This window comes from Lepidochelys kempii, chromosome 4 (assembly GCF_965140265.1).
Source record: "Lepidochelys kempii isolate rLepKem1 chromosome 4, rLepKem1.hap2, whole genome shotgun sequence".
Taxonomy (NCBI): domain Eukaryota; kingdom Metazoa; phylum Chordata; order Testudines; family Cheloniidae; genus Lepidochelys; species Lepidochelys kempii.
This window is the reverse complement of record NC_133259.1, coordinates 53,709,453-53,734,819: the sequence shown is the minus strand read 5'-3', so window position 1 is coordinate 53,734,819 and position 25,367 is coordinate 53,709,453. Positions and strand designations below refer to the sequence as shown.

Genomic DNA, 25,367 nt, shown 5'->3' with positions numbered 1-25,367 from the left:
TGCTGATTCCTCTGGGCGTGGTTACTCACCCAACCTAGGAATTCTTCCTTCTTTTAAGGAGGAAAGCCAGCTGTCCAAATCAGAGTTAAGGGGTGGGGGTGTCAGATACAGAGAGGATAGACTTTCAGGAAGAGTAGTGTGTAACTATGTTGAGGATGTCTGTGGCTGTCCTAGACAAGCTGTAGTGGTTTATCCCTTCTCTGGGAAGATAAGAAGAGTGGAGATTTCCTGCCTTACCTAAGGAAAGGAAAGACTAGGAAAGTATCTATCCCCTTATGTCCAGTTTATTGTTCCCAGCTGCTGCTTAAGGTAGCCAAGCCTCACCATCAACTTCACTTCCTCCCTGCAGTATCTGGCCATGAAGTGGCAACACAGCCCAAATGTGTCAGAACAAGCAAACAGTAAGGGGTCTCTTGACCCCCCCCCCCACCCCCCCATTTACCTCTTTCTAGCTCCCCTGGCCTCCATTTTATAAGGACATAAAGTTCGTCAATGTCTATTAGTTCAGATTCAGCCTAGTGTCGCTACCAAACGTAAACGTGTCTATCTTCCTTGGTGGTCAGGGACTCAGGGTTTCTGTTGAGAGAGGGTTCTTTTTTAACCTGAAAGAGTGACTTCTTCACTATACAGGCCCTTCACAAGCAGCCAGGGCATGAAAGCCCTGTAAACATCAGCCTTATCACAAAAATAAATGTATGAAATATACTTGACACAGTCCACATGCTTTCACAAGCAGTGTTGGCATGAGTGGTCAGTATTGTAGGTATGGTCCTCTCAATGTAAAAGAAGACTAAGGGTTTCTCCTTGAAAGTGTGTAATATAAATCTGTTTAATGTGAGTATATGGGGCCTTAGTATTGATATCAAAGGTGTAGGCAAATCAGTTCCCAGCTCTCTGTGCTACAGGGAGAAACTTTATAAAAAGCTGAGGCTATTCATAGTCCTCAGAAAAGTGGTTTTGCAATCCTTGTTCCTGCCAGACACTATAGAAGGGACTACAGGTCACATGGCATATTGAAACAGTCCCTGAAGTACAAGATAGAAAACCACTTTGCAAGAGATAGCTGGAACCAAGCCAGAGTGCTGAGACAAGGTCAGTAGCTCAACCCTATCTGAAGTTAGACTCTCTTTGCCCTCCCCCACCCCCAGTTGGTGTCGTGCTCTTTCAGTTTGGGAGCAAATGGCTACCAACAGATTTGGTCAAAATGAGGTCACTGGACATTATCCAGAGAGGATACTGTGACGTTGCACTCCAGATGATTTTATGAAAATATGCTAATGAGTAAAAACGACTAGTCCTTGAGTGTGAATATAATGGAACTGGAATATGCTTCATGCAAAAGGCCTCTTGTAAGTTATTACAAAGTTTATAATCTACTGAGTGAGGTAATCCTATTTTTATAGGATTCTTGTATCTGATTCTTGAAATATTACTCTGAGGTCCTATTGTAATAGTGTAGGCAATTAATGGTGGCTTGGAATCTTGATGGCTCCCATCAGCTAGAACAATTGGTTGTAATGACTCTGTTTACTTGCAAGCCTTCCTGTGAATCAGGCCAAGAAGAATGAAGGCTTGGGGTCTCCCAGGACATGTGACCATATCACCTGGTACTGGAATCCATCTTAAACTTGGTGCTTTCCTATTTAGAAGGAGGAGTGGGAACCCAGAGAGACACAAAGATTCCTGCCTTGTGCCAAAGCTGTCTAAGGCGGTGGAACAGAACAAAAGAGGTTCCAGTCATGAGAAATCCCGTAGTTACCACCTGAGCTGAACTGTACCAGGGGAAATGATTGGGCTCAGACTAGGAAGGAGTCCAGTCTGTGAAAGAAGCTTATTGGAACATCTCTAATGATCAGATTTTATCTGTAATCAGTTTCTTAACGTATTAGGCTTAGACTTGAGTGTTTTGTTTTATTTTTCTTGATAACTTACTTTGTTCTGTCTGTTATTACTTGAAACCACTTAAATCCTACTTTTTATACTTAATAAAATCACTTTTTGCTTATTAATTAACCTAGACTAAGTAATTAATGCCTGGGGGAGCAAACAGCTGTGCATATCTCTCTATCAGTATTAATAGAGGACGGACAATTTGAGTTGACCCTGTATAAGCTTTATACAGAGTAAAATGGATTTATTTGGGGTTTGGATCCCATTGGGAACTGGGTATCTGGGTGCTGCCAACAGGAGCACTTCTTAAGCTGTTTTCAGTTAAGTCTTCAGCTTTGGGGATGTGATTTAGACCTGGATCTGTGTTTGCAGCAGGCTAGTGTGACTTGCTCAACAAGACAGGGTATTGAAGTCCCAAGCTGGCAGGGAAAACAGGCTCAGAGGTAGTCTCAGCACATCATGTGACAGTCCCCAAGGGGTTTCTGTGATCAAAGCCATCACATATACTATATGGAGTTGTGCAAGGATCACAGGCACAGTTTTGTCCCATTCCCAATCAGCTCATGGAAATAAGAGGATATGAATTATCTACTTCAAATCAGAGAAATTTACCCTCTTTCCCATCAAAGATTGCTCTCTGACCTATTTCTAGCATCAGAGAAGCAGTAACAAGCAGAGCACAGTTCCATCTGAAACATCTGAATAGATTTCTAAAATAGGCTTTTTTTAGATTCCCATTTATATTTCCACAGACAATTTTCTTGCTTTGCATATGGATGGTAATGATCGGAGTTGGGGAAGTGAGGGGAATGCTACCATTTGATTTGAGAAGTGTTCCCAGGATCTATTTCAGGATCAGAATAAGAAAATTCACTTTTGTCTCTTCCTGGAAAATTCTGCTGTACACACAGCAAAAGAACTAAAACAAATACAGAATGATATTGTTTCTGGAGTATCATGGATTTATGATAAATATGGTGCCAAGACAGTCAATCATGGGCCACAGCTGCTGCTGATGAATCATATTGGATACAAGGTCTCAATCTCAGAAGAATGTTAACAAAGGAGAAAGATGATTGTTACTGAAAACAAGTGATGCCACAGAAACAAAGTTTCAGTGCTTAGTGAAGCCTGTGGGTATGCAGCACAAGAGTTCAGTGAACAAGAGTTCACATCAGCCTACTTCCCTATAATTCCTACCACCACCTTCACATCTCACTCTATCATCTGTTGGCAGAGATCAAGATCCCACTGTCTGTTGGCCATGCCCTCAACTGCTGAATAGAGAGAATCTTTTTTTTTTTTTTTAAAGAGCTCCATCAGTTAATGAACCAGTCTCCTTTTGGATGCCCATATTTAAAGGGTAGTCCAGCTTCCCACCTGGAAAGCATACTGCTATGAATATTGAATTGTAGTGAATCTGTGGACCTTAATGTAATGAAAAATAGGACATTTTCAACTAAGCACAGATTTTTTTTTTCTTTAAGTAATAAGGTCCACTTGGCCCAGACCCAAGACAATTCGATCATCCAGAATAGAAATGGAAATTTACATCCAGAGAATCAGGTTTATTTTGTTAGGGGAAATTACATATGCTCTACAGTAGGGGAAATTATGCTTGTTCTAAAGTAAAGGTAACAGACTCTGTGATTTGGCAGAGGTGTATAGAGTTTGAGCAAATGGAATTTAATTGCGTTGGTGAGGCTGCAGCATAATACCTCTGTGACCAGAGCACAGCCTTTCTATGCAGGAGATCATGGACACTGGATTCAGGTAAATGCAGATTTAGTGCCAACTGCCCTGACCCACCTATAATTGCCCTTCTCCGAATCTGCTTATTCAGAGTTGGCATAGACCTTCTCTCCCTACAAGTAATTTGGGTAGTTGCAGAGTTCATCAATCTTTCCAACCAACCCAGCTGAATCTTCATATCTCTGTCACCAGCAGCTGACTCCATCTCTTTCGTCTATAGATACTTTACTACTGATGTAATCAGAACAATTCTAACTTCTGTGGAAATACACCTGTTTATGCCAATAATGAATGTGGCTCAAGCTCTTTATGTAGTCATTTTGGGGGCTTTCATCTGACAGGAGAAATTGTGAAAAGCGATAAAACTCCCAAGCAAACCCCCTTTAGAACAAGTGCAGCTTCTTTAGGAAATGTCAGTTCTGTGTTTTGCCCAGGGAATAGGAATCCTTTGCTTCAGAATCAAGTTTTTGCAAAACAGAATGGCATGTTGCCTCTACGCTAGTAGGCTGGTTGACTTGGCAACATTCAAATGTCACTTACTCTAATTTAAAGACATTTCGCAAAATGCTTATAATTAAACTGGTCAAAAGTCTGACTGAATCCCAGCAAGCCAAAGCTTCATCCTTCCAGAAGAGAAAACTGAGTACCAAGTAGTTTGTGTGTGCACGTCATTTGGAAGAGAAAAATATCAAGCTGCTTTCTACTCTGTATGGATCTCAAGCACAGTTAGTAAGAACAGAGGTTCGCTCTGCTGTTCTAGTTCAGATCTTCCCCTTCTCTTACCTACTAAGGCTGCTGAATTTGTTGCTGCCTTCCACCCCAGAAGTGGCTGCATTTCAGTGATGCTCTGTGTTTTATTATTTATGAAGCACTTTGGGATCCTTTCAGATGATGCTATATAAATTAAGGTTCTGTGTTCTCTCCACTTGTATTTTGTAATTCAATGTGGCTAGATTTTGTAATTCAATGTGGCTAAAAATGGTTGAATTTTTAATATTGCATATTCAATTTTTCAAATGTTCACTTTGTATAATTTAACCTTAGCTATGTCTAGACAGATTTCCTGGGTATGGCTAAACAATTTTGAATGAAAATTATGAGCTGATCTTTTTTGCACTTTCATAAACAGAATGTTTCCGTTATGTATGTTAAAAACGGAACAAATGGAAATTGGAGACATAGGAAATTGCAGTTTTTTCAACAATTTTGCAAACCTTTACTGCAGAAAATATTGCTGGAAAATAACTTATTACCTTGCAATCTTTGGAAATGTGATGTGACTGTTGCTACTGCTAGTTAGATTCCTAACTAGAATAGAACCTGAAGCTTGAGATTTTGCTGTCAGTCCTAGTTCCTGAGGCAAGGAACTACCTATCCCAAACATTCAAGAATGGTAAGTCAGACTCCTTTCCCCTCCCAAAAAATCATGATTGTCTGTCTGTCTTAAAATGAGATTTTTTTTAAAAAAATCATTTTTTGTTGAAAATCACTAAATACATAAAAATAAAGGCTTCCCCATTTACTGCCCACAGGTACTCCACTTATCTTCCCCTGTCTTCTAGGATGCATGCCATATAGTCGTCCTTCATAATTAACCAGGGAGGATTGATAGCTACTCCAGTCCCATTCTTTCTCCATATCTCTTCAGTCTCCGTGAAGCCCACCCTCTTTCCTAGGCTTCAGAGCCCGAACCGCAATTTTGAAGCACTGTCTGCAAAGTTATTTTTAGAGCACTAGCACAGGTTCCACTAGCACGAGTCTGACCCAGACTGGGAATTTCACTTCCACAGGCTCTGTGGACATACCGTAGTAGGCCACAGTCTACCTGTGTACCATGCTTGTGTACACACAGTTTGTGTCAATATGTTATGGATACCTGATGGCAGAAATTAAGTACACATTTTCTCCTTTTCTCCAAAGTGGACCTGAGTCGTGCAGTATGAACTTGCAGCTAAGGTTTGTGATGAAAACAGTTTTCTTTTCCAATACAGACAGGTGTCTTTTTTTCTAATCTGAGCTACTACCCAACACGAGAAATAACGTAAAGAGGATTTGAATTTCCTGTGCAAAATGCAGGACGCTGCAGCTGAGATTTTCAGTGACACGTAGGAGATTTTAATGTCCTAATCTCATTAATTTATTAGGAATTTGGAGTTCAAATCCCTCACGAAGCTTTGAAAAATCTTGATCCACCTATTGAACACACCTATTGGTGTGTTGGCTTCTAATGCTGTATACTAAGGAAATGTTAAGTAATAATTAAAACATTCAAGTGTGGGAAGAGAAGAGGGTGGCTTATTGGAATGAACTATGAAAATTAGAATATTGAAGTTATTAGATTTTTATATCTGTCTCCACATCTCTGTCCCTTAATTAGGCAAAAGTGACTTGAGAATACTCAAGGAAATACTTCTTTAAAACATATTTGTCATATTTACACACCTACTTTTTAGATAAATAAACTCTTAAAGTTGGGATGAAGTCCTGCACATCCACTGACCATATGTGAGCATCTCTTGGCAGGTCATGAATGTTGTTTCCTGAACTCTCCAGGTGAGAGAACCACAAAGCTAGAAAGTTTTACTGAATGAAATTTAAAGTTTTCAGAATGGCCACCCAAGAAAATTCCACTCTGAGTTGATGTCAGAATTTTGCTGCTTATTCACTCTCTTCAGAGAGCTTGTCGTAATCTTGATTTATGGCACACAGTCGCTTTATGGCACTAATACGACAGATTTTTGTTGCTCAGGTCTGGTAACTAACTGTTCCCCGGATGCTTGTGAGGTCTCTCAGATGGCTGTCAATAATGATTTCACAATTTTAAAAGACAGTCCAAAGTGAGGTGACTTGCGATGCTATTTTAAGTTATACAAAATGTGTTTTGGCTGCCAACTTTTGGGTTCTCCCCACCCCCTTTACAAAAGGCTGTCTCCAAAAAATGCATGCAATGCTGTTTTTATAGTAATTGTTTAATTTTTTGCAAAAATCTGTCACTTTTTTCTTTGTTACCATGTATAATGGTGTAATAATAGTAAATTTAGTTTGCTAGTCATCTTTCTAAAAATTGTCAAAATATATTTTGTTAGATTGCATATTTCATTTTATTATTATTATAGGTTATACCTTGATGAACAGGCATAAAATCTTGTTGCATTTTTGTTCTTACGCCTACCTTTCTCTTTTCCCCGCCCCCAAAGAAGCTAGTAGCACATGAAATAAACTATAGCTTGATAGTGTACTCTTACATATTACCTTTTGACATGGCCTCTTTGTACACATGGAAATCACTTGCTTCTGCTTTGAGTATGTCTCTGTTTAGATTCTACTGTAGGTGTGCATGTGCCTCATGCATGTGAGATCATAGTCTTTTGAATAGTAATGTCTATTCAGACCAGTACCCCTACAGCTTGCCATTTTGGCCTTATTGGAGACCACCATCACAGGTGGTCCCAGAGAAGCTGTCCCTCTTGCGCATTCAGGAAGATGATGAAATCCCACTATCCAGTGGCATTGTTAGGCAGGTATCAACACGAGAGCTTGACATTAGTTCCCACATGCTGGAGATAGTGGAGGAACAACTGCTGTTTCCACTGAAGGACTACTCTTCATTGTCTGATGAGGCAAGTGACACCGTCTCCATCTGCAGTGGCTGATGACTTCAAGGTGTTCTATGAACTCCTATCGCACGTTGTAGAGACCCTGGACGTTGAAACCACAGCCATACAGGAGATGTCCCACAAGCTTTTTTTATATACTAAGTTCTGCGAGTCCAGCCAGAATTGCTCCCCCCATCAGTGAGGGCATATTGGAGCTGGCAAAGGAATTTTGGCAAACTTTGACCACTGTTTCTTCCACATCTCAATGAATAGGGGAAAAGATATCAAGTGCCCCCCCCCGGGGCTTTGAGCATTTCTGTACGCGCGCACACACACACACACAAAAATCCAGGGTCCCAGGTGGTGGTATCAGCAGTGCAGGAGAAATCCAGGTCCTGGGCCTTTCTCTCCTCAAAAAAGGTCACAAGGGCCAGAGAGTCACTAGAATAACATTTTAGCCAGCCATAGTTGCAGCCAACACGGAGACAAGGTCGGTGGTCGTGACTCTCATGAGATGGGCCCCTTAGCTTTTAGTGCCCAGAATACCAAAAGAAATACAAGCCACCATCAAGGACCTTCCCTTCAAAGGGATAGCACCATTTAGCAAAAGAAGGGGTGAAAAGCTCCATTCCCTGAAAAATTCGTAGGCTACGGTTGCTGGGCATGTATGCACCAGCACCCTACAGAAAGCAATGCAAGTACCAGTCCTCGCAGAGGACACTGTCCTACCATCAGGGTCAACAACATGAGTACCTGCCAAGGAAAAGGTCCCAGTATCCCAAGAGAGTCCCATTGTTGGCCTTCATTGCTCACCCAGCATCATCAGAGAGGCAAAGATCTTGTTCCATTATCACACTGGACAAATGGATGTGGGACATCATCACCCGTGTTTACCCTATGAACTTGCACACCTTTATCCCCTAACCAACCCACTTCCCTATCCCTCTTGAGGAACCTTTTCCATGAGACCTTGTTATTTAAAAAGTGGCCTCGTGGCTTTTTGCAGGAGCCATAGAGAAGGCTCCTTCGGAGTACATGGGAAGAAGAGGTTCTACTCCCGATACTTCCTTATCCAAAGGAGAAAGGGAGCCTGTGTCAGATTCCACAGGAATCTGAACAAAGGAAAACTGAACAAATACATTCAGCACCTCAGATTCAGGACAGTAATTCTTGCTGCCATCAGTCCATCTCTGCAGGCCTAAAACTGGTTCACTGCTCTCAGCTTACAGGATACATCCTTCCATATAGTCATCCACATGGCCCATAAGAAGTGTCTGAGATTCACCGTGGGGCCAACTCACTATCTGTACAAGATACTGCTATTCAGACTCTCTATGGTAATGAGTCTTCACAAAATGCAGTGTGCTAGTGGCTTACCTGAGAACACAGGACCTTAAAGTTAACCCTTATCTGGATTACTGACTGATCAGATACAGCTCCCATCAGAAGATGGTGGAATATGTTTGCTCTGTTCACCCAGCTGGGCCTCTAGTGAACTACATAAATAGTCTTGCATCCCATCACAGACAATAGTGCTCATAGGAACTACAATAAATTCCAGGTTGGAGAGAGCATACCTACAGCTTCTACTCAATTTAAAATGAAACCTGGCTACGACTGTATGGATTTGCTTCGGAGTATTAGGCCATATATCTGCATACACGTACATGAGGTTACTTGCAACACTTCCCCTGGCTCAGGTCAGTCTACCCTCTGGTGAGCTACCAGAGGACAGGAAGATCTCTGTTCCACTTCATGTCCTCACAGAACTGACATTGTGATTAGAACCCAAAAACATCCAAGGAGATACCATTCTCAGCCCCTCCCCTGCAAGAACTTAAATCAGAGATGGGTTGGGACCACCTACAAATGCAAGGGACCTGGTCTCTGGAAGACACAGGATTTAACATAAATGTCCTAGAACTCAGAGCCATCAGACTGTCCTGTATGAAATTCTACAGTGCAGACCCTGATGAACAAAACATCTGTGATGCACTACATAAACAAGCAAGGAGGTACCTGCTTATTGCCCTCCTCTCTGGAGGCCATCAAAATTTGGACATGGTGTAACCAGCACAGGATAAGCCTCTTCATTTTCTGAGAGTCAGCAACAACCCCAAAGACTTCCTGAGCAGACAATCTGTGGCCAGTCATGAGTGGTCCCTTTGGAGGTTCATCATCGAGTTGATATTTCATTGTTGGGGGATTTGGGTGATAGACCTGTTTATTACCAAGGACAATGCCTGATGTCAGAACTTTTGTTCCAGAAGGGCCAGGAGTGTGGGATTGCTACCAGACGCTTTCCTTTTGCAGTGAAATCAAGTCCCCCTTTCTTATTTCAACCAATTCTTCTGATCCTCAGGGTGATATCCAAAATCAAATGAAACAGAGCCATGATCATTCTCATAGCTCTTTACTGGCCAAGGCAATTTTGACTGACACACTTATCGTAGATATCCATTCATACTCCTACTCACCTCCCAGACTGCCTGAACCTGATTTTACAGCACCACAATCAGATTATTCCTTCCTTATCCAAAGTTTCTGCATCTGACAACCTGGATGTTGGTTGGTTAAGTACCACGGACAGGGACTGTTCCAGACAAGTCCAGGAGATCCTGATACAGAGCTGGAAGGTATCCACTAGAAAGACTTATTTGTCTAAATGGAAGAGGTTCTTATCGTGGCAGTCCAGCATAACCTGAACCATATGCAGATTTAAGATCCTTGACTACTTCCTGCATTTGAAATACATTGGCCTTTCATTCAACTCAATGAAGATCCACCTCACAGCAATCTCTGTATGCCATCCACCAGTTCAGTTGTGCTCCATCTTCTCTCACTTGATAGTGTTGAAGTTCCTTAAGGGTCTGTGACATACTTACCCAGCAGTCAGAGAACCTGCTTCTGCCTGGGACCTCAGCATTGTCCTCCTGAGACTCCTGTGGCCTCCCTTTGAGCCTTTTTCATAATAGTCCTTACTTCACCTCACTTTGAACACTGTTTTCCTAGTTGCTATCTCTTTGGCTGAGAGTGTGAGTGAGTTCCAAGCACGTATAGTTGACCCTCCCTACGTGATGTTTCATAGGGACAAGGGGGTTTTGAAACCTCATCCTAAATTAATCCCCAAGCTGATCTCTCAGTTCCATCTGAATCAATCAGTTAACCTGCCTGTTGTCTTCCCAAGGCCCCACACTATGTTAGGAGAGAAGTTACGTACACTGGATGTTTGCAGAGCCTTATTTTACCTTATTGACAGAACCAAACTGTTCAGGTTCTCTCCAGTATTTCTGACTATAACTGGGAGTTCTGAAGGTCAGACCATCTCATCACAATGTATGTCTTGTTACAAGTTGGCTGGTGTACCTCTCCCACTGAACAAGGCTTGCTGCACCAGAGCTCAAGCAACATCCTCTGACTGCTTCAGAAATGTGCCACTAACATTTGCATTATACAATGGACTTGGCATCTGCCCTAGCTGGGAGAGCAGTACTATAATCTCTCTTTGACTGATGCAGCTGATACTCCTCATCCCACGTTCAGAAGGGTACTGTGAATTGCCACTGCAGTGACTGGTACATATGACACATACTCAAAGAAGGAAGAGTGGTTCTCCCAGATGTTGGGAGTTAGTATGTATCCCGCAACCTGCCTTCATCCTTATTTTTCAGACTCTCCAGCTAGCAAGGGAGCCGCTTCACCTTTTATGCCCTTAAACAAGAGCATGAGGAACCCCACAGGGCTTGTGTGCAAATCTGACAGACACTGCAATTCAAAAATATCCAATTTCACGTGCATGAAGTGCATGCATGTCTATACTGGAATCCACCCTAACGGTATTTCCACGAACCACAGTTACTTTCATGTAAGTAACTGTTCTTTATGCAGTTTTCTCTCTATTACAGCTTATGCACACAAATTATATGACTTACATGTGCAAAATTCACTTTGAAGCTTACTTAGTGATGCCTCTGTAGGGAGCTTATATAATTATCTTTGTTCCAGAGCCTACGCTATCCTGATTCAATTTCTTTGTACCATTCATGGAATATTGATCCATAAAGCCCTGTATGGTTCAAGTCCTGTTTACTTTAGAGACTGTTGCTGTCCTACTATAACCAGTCAGAGGGTGGTTTAAAGAACCAGATCCTCAGCTGAAGTAAATCATTACTGACTTAATGGAAACTGTCATTTTACACCAGTTGAGGATCTGGCTCAGAATCTTTAGATGTGCCTGCCTCTTGGCTGAGGGTTCAGTGTGAAAGGCCTCAAGTCTGGAATGCGCTTTGTCCTCTGCTCTGACTGAACTAGAGATGTTGATCTTTTGGGCACATAACAAGGAATGTCTATTTCATGGGATTTTTTTCTGCATGGAGCGGAGATGAGTGAGAAGTTGTAGAAGTCTTTGTTTTGGTGAGCTAAGAAACTTCTTATACATTGACACTGAGTCAGTGTGCATGCATTTTTTTTTAAAATGCACTGTACAGGTACACTGTACTTTTAAATAAGGAGGTTTGGTTTTTTGCAGGAGTGAGTGGTTTTTCGCAGGAGTGGGTGGGTGAAATTCTGTGGCCTGCGTTGTGCAGGAGGTCAGACTAGATGATCATAATGGTCCCTTCTGACCTTAATATCTATGAATAAATGTAGTGCAGTGCAAGAGATTCTGAGCTATTATTATTTGTGTGGGGAAGTGATAGGGGCAAAAACTCTGCATGTGATTTGTATGCCCAAAGTTACAGAAACTGTATGCACAAGCTGTTTGGCATTTTGAATATCTTCTCCAAAATATAAGCACATTTTTGAGTCCACTTAAACTGTAAGATAGTCTCCTTGGTCTAGTTAACCGTCATACTTCTTTGGCCTTGTGTTCATTATTTTTGTGCCAAATATGTAACAGTATGTTATATCAGTCAGTTTCATTGACCACTTGTCATTCTGTTTATATATTTTGTCATTATTTTATCCCAATTAGACACAACCTTTTGGTACATAGGCACTGGTGCTTTTTGGCTATGCTTTAACCTGCATTTGAATAGTCTGTGGTTTGAAGGAAGAGACAGTCATCAGAAATTTTTATCAAGAATGTTCTGCCATGCTTTTTCTTCATTCTTTCAGCCCTCTCTCTTCTCCAGCATGTTCTGTTTTATTCTCTTCTTTCCTTCTACTCTTCTGAAGTTGTTCAAATTTGATTTTTTTTTAAATCTGGCACTTTTGTTTTCAGTTTTTAGTGCAGCTAATGTAGGTTCTTTTTTAATTACTGCTAAAACCACTACTGAAACTTCTTTGGAACAGGACTGCCTTCCCCATAACTCTTCAGGAACTCCGACCTGAGTGAATAGAAAGCTCCTCTGACCTAATGGACTGAAGTGAGATGTCTTGATCATTTTAAGGGAGGTGACTGATGATGACCACAAAGTCACCTCCTTAGGTGGTCGTTGCTTCACTAGAGCAAAAGGAGCTTGCTTTTCACAGTGGGCTCTTTGAGTATGATTCTGTGTTGCTTGTTAAGTTGCTCTTGTGGTGTTCCTCCTTTGACTCACTTGGAACTTCTGAAGTTTCTCTTGGATCTGCTTCACTGTTTGCTGGAACTGGTGCATCATTGCTGTTAACTGGTTCTCTTCCTTCCTAAGTGAAGAGATGGCTGAAGCCCAGAATCTGCTACTTCGTGTGTTGACAGTTCCAGTACTGGAATTATGCAGAAGCCTGGTGAAGCTAAATCCTGGTAGCTACATTGTGGTGCATGGCAGTTATGGGGGGAAGGGGGAAAATCACCTTTTTTTTGGGACTGGGCCTTCTTTATTCCTGCCACTATTATGGAGAGCTATATGCACTGTAACAGGAAATCACAGCTAAATAGAAAAGGAATTTTTTCCATATTTGATTACTGTCATATTTGAGAGATTCTGTATGTTGATAAATACCTTTATATTTCCGAAAATAGGATTCATTCCCTCTGGGATTGATTTTTAATCTTCCTCTTTCTGGAAGAATGCTTTATTGATTGAGAACGCCTGCTACTTTGAAAAGCTTGAATTTTTTTAATGTTCCCTGGTAATAATTAGCATATAGATAGGCAAGATCAATTAATATAGATCACTCTAACAGCTACATCTAATTTTAAGATTAGTAATCAGTAATATAGTGCAAGTTTCAAACCAGAATAAAGAATCAAATAGGAAGCTGCCGTTTTGACAGCTTTATGAAGCAGATTGTTGAAAGCAAAATCAAGTCTCTCAGAAAGTTTCAAAGTTGTTTTTAAGGTACCCACAGTGTCATGTCTTTGTCACTTTATGATATAGCATAAAATCACTCTCGAGTGTGCTTATAGCATCCAGTTTGTGTCTCAGTACTGTGGCAAATTGCCGGTACTATTATGATGGATCTCGCGCTTCCTCTTCGGGGGCGGAGAGGGGTTCAGGGTGCAGTTCCTGATTGCTGCTGGTTACTGTCCCACCACTAACCCAGAGAAGGGTAGTGGAGAGGGAGGGACCCGGGCCCATCTTCTACTCCAGGTCCCAGCCCAGGGGCCCTAGGGATAGTGGTAAACCACTTGAGCTAGTGCTTCCTTCCTTTGGGCTACTTCCCTCTCCTGCTCTTCAGCTTGTGGGGCTTCCTGCCCTCTCTCTCTGTACAAGCCAGGTGTCTCTTTACCTAGGGTCTTAGTCTTCTAGCCAGCCACAGCACTTCTCCAAACTGCACTCTGCGCCAACTCCTTCCCTGGCTGATTGAAGCAGAGGTTTTTTATCAGGTGACTAGCTTCAGGTGCGTTTAATTAATCTATAGAAATCTTTCTTCCCTCTACAGGGAATAAGGCTTCTCCTCATCCTGAGACTTACCTATCTCTCCTATATCACTCTCCTGCTGCCTTCTGGACATGCTGTATCACAGTACCTAAAAAGTGTGGTTTCCACAGCTGTTATATGTGCTGTTGATACTCTTTATAAAAATGGAAGAGGGAACAGGAATAGGTCAGTGGTTCAAGGATATTAATTACCCAAAATAAGGTAAACAAATAGATGGTACACCAGAAAAGAGGAAGCATATGTAGCAATTTCATTGATGCAACATTCTGAAGTGATCATAGATAGTATATATGAAGCATGGCAATGAGATAATTTTCTTTCCTTTTCCTAGTGTTTAAGTTAAATGGGGGATCAAGAACAAAAGAAGGGGTTCACTTACATAGGATCTCCTGTAGTTCATAGGCATTTTGCCTGAAAGGACTGTGTGATGGGATCTATAGGATAAAAATAACCCATGGTACAGACTACTGTTATAAGGTATGCTCTGTACTGCTTGAGCCTGGAACTGTGATTGTGACGAGGGTGCAGTTGTTACAGAAAATGGAGTTGGGACTTGTTCAGTGTTTTTAACAAGCCAACACAAAGGGAGCAAGGTGGGAAGGAAGTATGGGATCAATGACTATGCAAATCTAGTGGCACTCGTGCTTGCCAGGGTGACTGCTGTTCCAGTATGGGTGCTGGAGTAGTGACCACGGAGGGGCTGTGTTGTAGCCTACATGTCTCTCACTGGAATGGGAGTTGGATTCCATTCAGCCCCTGCCCTGATTTAGTGTGTTACACGCATCAGAGTAATTGGGAATTGGATAATTGTCACCCACAGAAACTAGCTAATACATCAAATAAGTCACTACAGAAAGCAGTAAAACAGCTTAACCCCATGTGTTGGAACCAGCTGAGATGGAAATATCTGTAGCAGTCCTTTGAAATTTTTTTGGCCAACAATCTTTCCAGAGAGTAACTCCTCTCTCTTTGTTCCAACAGTTGGCAAGCTGTTTCTTGTTAACAACTTCCATTTGCCCTTCCCTAATTCCTCTTCCACTGTCCTCTCCTCTCCACTTCACACTCCACCTGCTCAGCTCTTCCTCAATTTCCAGTTGCTTAAGGACCCACCTTTCTCTCTGACTCCATTCTCCAATTATACAAAGTAAATTTGGAATTAAGAGGTTAATGTTAATAGGTTTAATTAAGTGGCGTTGTCTTTGGAGGGAAAACTATTGTAGTAATACTCTTCTTAAATCAAAGAGATTAATATAGGCTGGATTTCTTAGCGCAGAATGAGGTCAGCAAAGCCAATATAGAACACATTGCTCTTAGAATATTGGGCTTACATCTCATCATCTTTGTAGATTTTAAACTAAAACTTTTAAAAGTATATTTGGCCTAATTCTGCAATGCCTTTCACATCTTTCATCATCACTTACACCAGTTCCAGCTGGGTGAAGAACAGCAATAAATTACAGTGGTAGCATTTCAGAAACACTTGATACAATTGTAAATAACTATGAAATGTGGAAGTCAGTGAAGAATCAGGTTAAATATGTTTTGGAAAATACAATTTCATTGTCCTTTATATTGTTTGTTTTGATTTGCAAATATAAAATTATAACATGTATTAGTGTAGTGTGAGAGTATATAAGAACGGCCATACTGGGTCAGACCAAAGGTCCGTCTAGCTCAGGATTCTGTGGTTCAACAGTGGCCAATGCCCGGAGGGAATGAACAGAACAGGTAGTCATCAAGTGATCCATCCCCTGTCACAGATTCCCAGCTTCTGGCAAACAGAGGCGAGGGACATCATTCCTGCCCACCCTGGCTAATAGCAATTGATGGACCTATCTTCCATGAATTTATCTAGTTCTTTTTTGAACCCTGTTATAGTCTTGGCCTGCACAACATCGTCTGGCAAGAAGTTCCACAGGTTGACAATGCACTGTGTGAAAAAATACTTCCTTTTGTTTGTTTTAAACATGCTGCTTATTAATTTCATTTGGTGACCCCAGTTCTTGTGTCATGAGGAGTAAATAACACCTCCTTATTTACTTTCTCAACACCAGTCATAATTGTGTAGCCCTCTATCATATCCCCCTTACTTATCTTTTTCCAAACTGAATAGTTCCAGTCTTATTAATCTCTCCTCAGATGGCAGACACTCCATATCTCTAATAATTTTTGTTGACCTTTTCTGAACCAATTCCAATACATCTTTTTTGAGATAGGGCAACCACATCTGCACGCAGTATTCAAGATGTGGGCGTACCATGGATTTATTTAGAGGCAGTATGATATTTTCTGTTTTATCTAACCCTTTCTTAATGATTACCAACGTTCTGTTTGCTTTTTTGACTGCCCCTGCACATTGAGTGGATGTTTTCAGAGAACTATCCACAATGACTTCAAGATCTCTTTCTTGAGTGGTAACAGCTAATTTAGACCCCATCATTTTATATGTATAGATGGGATTATGTTTTCCAGTGTGCCTTACTTTGCATTTATCAACATTGAATTTGTTGCCCAGTCACCCAATTTTGAGAGATCCTTCTATAGCTTTTCGCAGTCTGACTGTGTCTTAACTATCTTGAGTAGTTTTGTATCATCTGCAAATTTGCCACCTCACTGTTTACCCCTTTTCCCAGATCTTTTATGGATATATTGAATAGGACTGGGCCCAATACAGACCCCAGGGGGACACCACTATTTACTTCTCTCCATTCTGAAAACTGACCGTTTATTCCTACCCTTTGTTTCCTATGTTTTAACCAGTTACCAATCCATGAGAGGACCTTCCCTCTTATCCCATGACTACTTACTTTGCTTAATAGCCTTTGGTGAGGAACCTTGTTGAAGGCTTTCTGAAAATCTAAATACACTATATCCACTGTGTCCTCCTTGTCCACATGGTTGTTGACCCCCTCAAAGAATTCTAGTAGATTGGTGAGGCATCATTTCCCTTTACAAAAAACGTGTTGACTATTCCCCAACAAATGATGTTCATCTATGTGTCTGACTATTTTGTTCTTTACTAGCATTTCAACCAGTTTGCCCAGTCGTGAAATTAGGCTTACCAGCCTGTAATTGCCGGAATCAACTCTGGAGCTCTTTTTAAAAATTGACGTCACATTACCTATCCTTCAGTCATTTGGTACAGAAGCTGATTTAAATAATAGTTTACAGACTACAGTTAGTAGTCCTGCAGTTTCACATTTGAGTTCCTCCAGAACTCTTGGGTGAATACCATCTGGTTCTGGTGACTTATTACAGTTTAGTTTATCAATTTGTTCCAAAACCCTCTAATGACATTTCAATCTGGAACAGTTCCTCAGATTTGTCACCTAAAAAGAATGGCTCTGGTTTGGGAATCTCCCTTACATCCTCAACCATGAAGACCGATGCAAATAATTCATTTAGTTTCTCTGCAGTGGCCTTATTGTCCTTGAGTGCTCCTTTAGCATCTCGATTGTCCAGTGGCCCACTGGTTGTTTAGCAGGCTTCCTGCTTCTGATGTATTTAGAGACACATATGTAATAGCAAAAAATTAAAGTGTAGGCAGAAGTGAACAGGTGGATGGGAAAAATCAGAGGTGGCCTGGAAGCAAACATGACAGAAGAGACAGACTGATCAGGGTATAGAGCAGGACACAAAAGGGCAAAAGCAGTGAGGTTGACCTGCCATTTAATTTTTATATCCTTGTACTGTGTGTTTATTTTAGTTCTTGTTTCTTATACTTTTTCAACTGCCAACCATCTCAAAAATTTTAATATTTCAAATATCTTTTCAATCAGTACACTGTAGAGTAGATTAGAAAGAGATGGAGGAGATGCACTGAATTAAAAATATTTAAAATCAACATTTGTAACTGCTGCTTTTTTTCAGTTTTTATTTTATTTTATCTTTCAGTGAGACACACCTAAATAGATTTAAAATCAGATTTAACATTTGTTCTTTTTAAACTGTTATGTAATTAGTCATTCTAGCAGAAATTTTAAAATTGCCCAAAGGCATTTAATTTTGTGATGAAAAGCTGTTTAAATCTGATTTAGTGAATGGCCTGCATCTGGGGAAAAAATTATAGGAAATCACTTAATATACAATAATGCCATTTACAATGGACTTTTGCTGGTGACTCAGTGGTTCCCAGGGAATTATAATCTTGGCACAATTGATTTGAAATAGAATATATGAATAGGTGTTTATTGCTCACATATAATACAGTTGACAATGAAGTCATTTGAGACAGGTTAACAGCTATAAATTCTTATTATAGGCGGAGCTTTAGCGACACCTATAGTTAAGGTTTCCTGACACTTTTTATATTATTATTATTCTTTTTATTACATTATATTACTTATTATATAGCATTATAAGAGCCAGTTTTCAGTGTCTCATAACTTTTTTGCCAAACTTTAACCGCTTGGCCTGAAGTTGTCTGCGGTAGGTGTTTGCCTCAGGCTGAATTTTTTTTCTGTCCACAGAGTTTCAGCTAAAATAGTTACTGTTTTGAAGAACAAGATTAGGGGGAAATGCTTTTTTTTTTTTTTTTTTTTTTTGCCCGTGTTAACAAAATTTTTACAGCCACTTCACTGAGAAGTTCTAGCACCTCCAAGCTTTGGTGCAGGGCTTTGAAGTTTGTTAGGGAGGTGCACTGGTGGCAGGGTTGAGCCTTCTCATGTCCTCATAAACTTTTGTCCAAAATTGGAAAAGTTATGAGCCTGTCCAAAATTGCAGTTAGCACATATTCAGTAGAGGTTTCTTAGATTTTAGCAGCTAAATTCCCTGAAGATTCTGTCTGCATTGGGCATGCTCCAGCCTGGGACTGAGAAGGATTTCCCTGCAATCACAGCTCTGGGCTGCTGTGCATCATGCTGAGTTTGGGTCGAGGCACCTGAACTGAGAGCCTGTTGGGCCCCAGGCAGCATGGAAGAAAAAGCTGCCCGAGTGGACTACAGGGGGGGACAAGATCTGAACCTAAGGGGAGGAGGAGAGGAGACTGGGACAAGGACCCTGGAGGAGGAGGGAAGGGACTGCAACTGGAGACTGATGGGTGGGGAAGAGGGAAATTGGGACTGGAAGTTGGGGTGTTTGGGAAGCCTGGAACTGGCTCAACCAAGAGACTGGGAAAAGGGGGTGGGGTAATGAGATTATCAATGGGGAGCCTGGGGAGGGAGATAGGGACATAGTGGGAACAGACAAAGAGGTCGGGGACAGGGAAGGTGATTGGAGGCTAAAGTGGTAGGGGGAAATGGATCTGATTAGGAACTGGTGGGGGATTAGACTGGGACAAGTTGGATAAGGAGCTGATGAGGTGGGAACTGAGAATAGTTAGGCAAGGAGACTGGGACTTGGAGCGGTGAGGAAATTGGGATGGGAAGTCCAGAGGGGGAGTCTAAGACTTGCTGGGCAAGGAGACTGAGAGGCCTGAGGAGTGGAGATTGGGACTGGCTGGGTAGTGTTGGTAAGAAATTTTCAGACTAATGAGATGTCAGTTTGCTGAAGCAAAATGTTTAGTCTAATCTATTAGAGATTTGACAAAACTTTAGTTGAAACCCAGGCAGGTTTCCATGGTGAACCTCTCTGTTTCAGGTACCATGATTCTGGCAGGTTCCCTGCTCTGTGGCAGCTGCCCTAGGAACCTCCACTGCAGCTGAAACTCCCAGTGTTGCTAGGCTGTGTGGCAGGAGTCATGGGGCTGTCAGATCTGCTCACTCCACAGAAGCAGCCTGGGTCATATTGGTTTGAGCTGTGACTCTAGGCTGTTGGTTTCTCTGGTCTGTAGCAGGGAGGCTCCTGGGGCTCTGAGTGATAGCTCAAGCCATGGCTCTCAGGGCTTGCAGGGTCCTTGCTGCAGTGCTGGGAGCTTGGAAGTCCTAGGACTGGCTTCCAGGGCCCATAGGTCTGGGTCCTACCCCACAAGTGGGCAGCCTGTAGGCACAGGAGTCTGGAATCCATGGAAGTCCCTGACCGTGGGGTTCAAGCAAGGAGTCTAGCAGCCTGGAGAGCCACAGCTCCAGCCAGGGCTACCCAGAGCTGGCAGGCTCCCTGGCTCTGAGTGTTGAATTGAAATTGACATTTCTGAGTGTCAGTTTTGGTTTTTAAAAAACAACATTATACACAAAGTTACATTCAGAGAATGTTAAGGTTGTAAGTCAAGCACTGAAAAGTTAGGAAATGCCAGAATGAAGGTTTTTTGTGCAACCTTAATTTGGCCCCCTTGTGCACTGTTTTTTCCACAGGACTCCTGTCTCGTTCAGTGCACAGAATGGATTGTGCTCAATTAATGACAGCTGTTCAATGTTTTATTTTCTTCTGATTTCCTCATGGGTTTTGATGGGGCTCAGCACTGTAGCTTGAGAGTGTTTCATAAACAATTTATCCTAACAACAACCCTGAGATGGGGGAAGGGGCGGGCATTATTGTATCCATTTTACAGATTGGAAATTGAGGCACAGAGGGATTTATGTCAGAAGTAACCACTAATTTGGGGCCCAATTTGAGATACTTAGGCCCTTATTTTTCAAAGCACTTAATATTATATAGCACTTCATATGTTCAAAGCCCAGCTTCCATTGATTTAAGATGCAGTTGTGAGTGCCCCAGATTTCTGCAAATCAGACCACGGGATCTCAAGTCTGGCACCCAGAAACTGAGGAACACATCATTAGTGACCACCTCTGAAAAGTTTGGATTAAATGACTTGCCAGGCATCACACAGGATCTCTGTGGCAGAGGCAGGAGCAGAATCCACTTCCCCAAATCAGCATTCAACTGCCTTATCGATGCGACCCTCCATTTTGTTCCTGTAATCCCCTGCCTCATTCACTACACACCTTCCAACTTCTGGAACAAATGAGGTAAGTATCCTACAGACAACAGTCATCTTCATTATACACCCCTGATTCATCTCTAGAGCAGGTCTTTCCTGTGCACTGCATGAGACACAGGTCTTATGGGAAAAAATAGTATGTGATAATGTAATTACAAAGACTTGTCATAATACATTCACGCAAGGGGGCTGAATTAAGATTGCACAGGCAACCTTAATTCTGGCATTTCCTAACGTGAGTGCTTGACTTTGCAGCCATAATATTCCTCTAACATAGTGTTTTGCATATAGTATATGTGCACACTTACACAGTTTTATATGTACACCCCCACACACCCTTCCTCTGCACTGTAGAAACTCTCCAGTTCTGCTGACTGTGGCCTTTTGTAGATCTGAAGATGGAATTAGGATTTGACCCTGAGCGTATGGAATGGTAGCTTCCACAACAGTGAAGATTATATCTGAACTAAATGGATGTATCTCAAATTGGGGATTCAGCAGACAGACCAGACGGTGATATATTTTTCCTCTGTGTTGGGCCAGTATGAAATGAAATTTAAAATCTTTGCTTTCATGGCTTCAGCACCTTCATTTATACTTTAGTCTTTGGCTGTGGGTGCACAAACAGAGAATCTCCACAAAAACAAGCTTTTTCAGAGGTGATCTCTCAGATAAGCTCCCCCAAACAGTTCCAGGAGTGGAATGACAGTTTCTGAAAGACTCCACAGAGATGGAATCTCGGTGAGTTTACAACAAAATCTTTGTAATAAAAGACAGAGAGAATTTATTTATTTTCCAGCTGGCACTCAAGCATGCCGGAGTGGCATTCCTCCTGGACATGACACTTACTCATTTTTTTCTAACAACTAACCATTTATATCTTGTGCAGCCTGGTGACAGCAGGAATTCTTTGTGTGACCCAGCTGACTTCTAGGTTGCCATGAACAGCTTCCCCATGCTGGATTGTCCTAATAATATATTGTTGAGTTGGTGTGTGCAAAGAATTAAAAGTTACATGTGCAAAATATGTTTGCTTTATAGAGTTTTTAGAAAGGGCAGAAAACATGCTTGCCACTAAGATGCAGTAGTGAAAAGGAGGTGTCTGGCTGGCTATTAGGATTTCATTGTGTTTATCATATTGTGAAGGTTTTGTTAGGGCACCTAGAGCCATTAGCAGGAGTGGGTTTTATCTGAAATCCAGATAAATAAAATAATGACTAAAAAGCTTTTATGTTGGTTCAGTTGTTTCTGAACATTACAAGGACAGTCTAGGGTTCTTCCCCCTGCCCAAGACTGTTCAGCAGTGCCTCTGAAGTGGCAGCTCTTATGAGCTGTAGCTCATGAAAGCTTATGCTCAAATAAATTGGTTAGTCTCTAAGGTGCCACAAGTCCTCCTTTTCTTTTTGCGAATATAGACTAACACGGCTGCTACTCTGAAACAGTTCTTATGTGTTTGTCTGTGGAAAACCTATCAGAACAAAATATAAGTTTTAATGCATATTGGGGTTAACATTCACATAACATTTTCAGGAGAACGCCAGTACTCTTGAGCTACTGAAAACACAAATCATCCACAGTGGAAACATGCTAGTGATGTAGACCTCCATTTGCTTAGCAGTGTGAATTCTGCTTGCTTCTGGAGTATTTATTACTTCAGAACTTCTTTGCACTGAACATTCTTCCATAGTTCTTTGAGTTGTGCTTTGTCGAGGATGGGTAGCTACAAGATAAGTTGTTCCCCAATTTTTACATAGCATCTTGCCCCATTTCCACATGTTGACCATAGATGACATGGTTTAGACTTTGACTGATAACTCTTTGCACATTTTGACATCAGCTTTTGTAGGATTAGAGGAAAAACGACTATACTGCACATTACTCCATTTATTGTCAATGCCAAGTTAAAATGGAGGTTGTCATACCAAGATCTGATTAACTGGATACACTGGAATGCCGAGACACCAGTCATGGAACTTGGCAGATAGCACATTACATGTTGTCATGAAATCCTCCACCTATCCTTGGTCTCTGCTATACTTCCCTCCCCACAAAAATCTGTGGAATTTTGGAATCCTCATTTCTTGTGGATTTATGTAAAAATCCAAATAAGGTATTCATTCCATCCTTTGAGAGTTCAGATTGGCTGGAACAAAATTTTAAAACAAATTGAAAGAAGCTTTATAGGTTGACATTTTGTCCCAATTTCTTTCCGATACGTGTATTACATGTGAGAATTAGAACCATGTTGCTTTAATTTAACATTTTTTACTAAGTTAACTAATATTAACTTTTTATATCCATCTTTTTACTGATATTTTCAATTTATTTTTTGTTTTTAAGTTAGCAAAGCATCAACTAAAGGGCAAATTGCAGCATACACAAATCCAGTGAAATCAATAGAGTTGCACCTGTTTACACCAGCAGGGAATTTAGCTTGAACTATTAAACTGCATTTCTTCAAATTGGTCTTTAACAATGTAGATAAATCTGACATGTTCTGTAGAGCAGATTTTTAAAATATTTGTGGTAATTCATGTTAAGTGGATTAAAACGGTTTGATTTTTTTTTTTTTGTAGCAACTTGAATTAGTGGAACCAAGTGGTTGGATTCATGTTCCTTTAACTGATTCTCATAAGAAGCCTATTCGAACATTTATGATTCAGATTGCTGTTTTAGCCAATCATCAGAATGGAAGAGACACTCACATGAGACAAATTAAAGTGTACACCCCAGTGGAAGAAAGCTCTATTGGTAAATTTCCTAGATGTACAACAATTGATTTCATGATGTATCGCTCTATAAGATGAATCATCTTATGAAGAAACAATTAAAGTGATTTTGTCATCAGTTTTGTTTCCAATATCTTTTCCGGTTAAATTGACAGGTCTTATTCTTGTGGAATTCTCTGTATATACTTTAACTTTTTTGTGTGTAACTTTAATCTGTTTTGAGTTGCACTGTTTTTTGATTTCTAATATGCTTTCGATAGTCATATTTTCTGTTAATTGTATTTACAAAGGCTGTAGGAGGTTTTTAGATTTTCAGAAGATATATTAAAGAACTTTCTCCTTTCATTTGCTATGAAATGGATAACCGTGGTGCACATAACATGTATATTCTTTTTTTCCAGGTGGTTTCTCCATTTGTTGATAATGCATTAGAATACTTCATTGTATGACTTCATATTTTGGTTGGGTCAGTCCAAAAAAGCTGTATTTTAATTAGGTGTATTTTTAATGGATTATTACTACTGTATTTTTCTCTGGGTACAGGATGTACATTCTTTTAAGAGGGTTCTTTGTGTCTTTGAAAGGACTTCACTGTGGTATTGTGCATGTCTTGTTTCTGGTGAGAAATGTATTTAACTGGGTTTTTATTCTAATAGGTCTCGATGTAGGTTTCATTTTTCTGTATAACTGAAAAAAGATTGATAATCTAGAAGGAAAGTGAATATTTCTAACTGTATTTTATATTGTCCTGTCATTACAGATATAACTTAACCATTACATCATTCTAATGTAACAATAGACATGCCAGGAATGCAAAAGCAACATTCCTTAGCATTGCTTCCTCACACCCTTTGAAGTCCCATGGATCACATAAAATAGTAGGAATTCAAATAAAAATCTGTTTAAGTCTGAGCAATGTTATACTTAAGTTATGGAGTTTCTTAGAAGAAAAAAGATAAGCCATTTTGAAATAAAAAATGCCACAAGGCAAATGAGAAACTTGTGCATGGCCTACTTATAACTAATGGAAGCATGTAACCTGGTTTTTTAAAACTTTTTTTTGCATTGTTATTGTTTGGTGGTTACATTGTTAGTTTTCTGGTCTCTTTTTTTTTTAATCAATCTTCCTTTTAAAATCCGATATATATGGGTTGAATTTTTAAAAGCGGTCGTCATTTATCCACCTCCATCCATCCCTCCAAAAAAAAAAAAAAAAATAGAACACACAGGTAAATTCCTATTGATTGCAATGGGAGCAAAATTAGGACAAAACATTTGAAAATCACACTGCAAATTAAAATTAAATTGGGAAGCATGGGCAAGGCCATGTGATAAGAGACTAAGAAAATATGGGTGATGACTAGAGGAAAGAAGGCACAGGAGTGAAGGGAGCAGGGAGGTAAAACAAAGGAGGATCAGAAATGTAACACTGAGATCAGTTTTATGTAACTGTATATTACATTAAATGTGCTACCATAAAAGTGCAAATTAATCTCTGGTTGAACTCTGCTGCCTTTAGTGCAGTAACATTAGGAATGAATTTTCCCCATTACGGACCTGATATCTAAAATCAGTGGAAAGATACCCATTGATTTCAGTGGGTTTTGGATTAGACCTAAGGTCTATAATTCCACTTGTGGGTTCTGATGTTCCTAAAATATCTTGACAAAATTATAGCCTTTTTTATGGAGGGCAGCTCGGTATTCTTGTTAACTGTTTTTCCCTTTTGCCGTTGTCTTATACAAAATACATTTTCTTTTCTGAGAACAATAACTCCCAA

At 40.6% G+C, this 25,367-nt stretch overlaps 1 protein-coding gene across 21 annotated transcripts in view; it reads left to right on the top strand.

Annotated features, from left to right (window-relative positions):
* ANAPC10 (anaphase promoting complex subunit 10) overlaps window positions 1-25,367 on the top strand; it is a 301,756-nt gene that overhangs the window by 52,688 nt on the left and 223,701 nt on the right. For 4 of the 21 annotated variants that reach the window (XM_073341263.1, XM_073341243.1, XM_073341241.1 and 1 more), the window contains one exon: window positions 23,435-24,499. The exons of 14 other annotated variants lie outside the window; for them this stretch is intronic. In XM_073341263.1, coding sequence (XP_073197364.1) covers window positions 23,435-23,665 — 231 coding nt within the window. In that variant the 3' untranslated portion in view covers window positions 23,666-24,499. Of the gene's footprint in view, window positions 1-5,562; window positions 5,599-6,095; window positions 12,278-21,212; window positions 21,264-23,434; window positions 24,500-25,367 lie in introns of those variants that run through there. 3 more of the 21 variants (XM_073341262.1, XM_073341253.1, XM_073341255.1) reach the window with 3 other exon arrangements.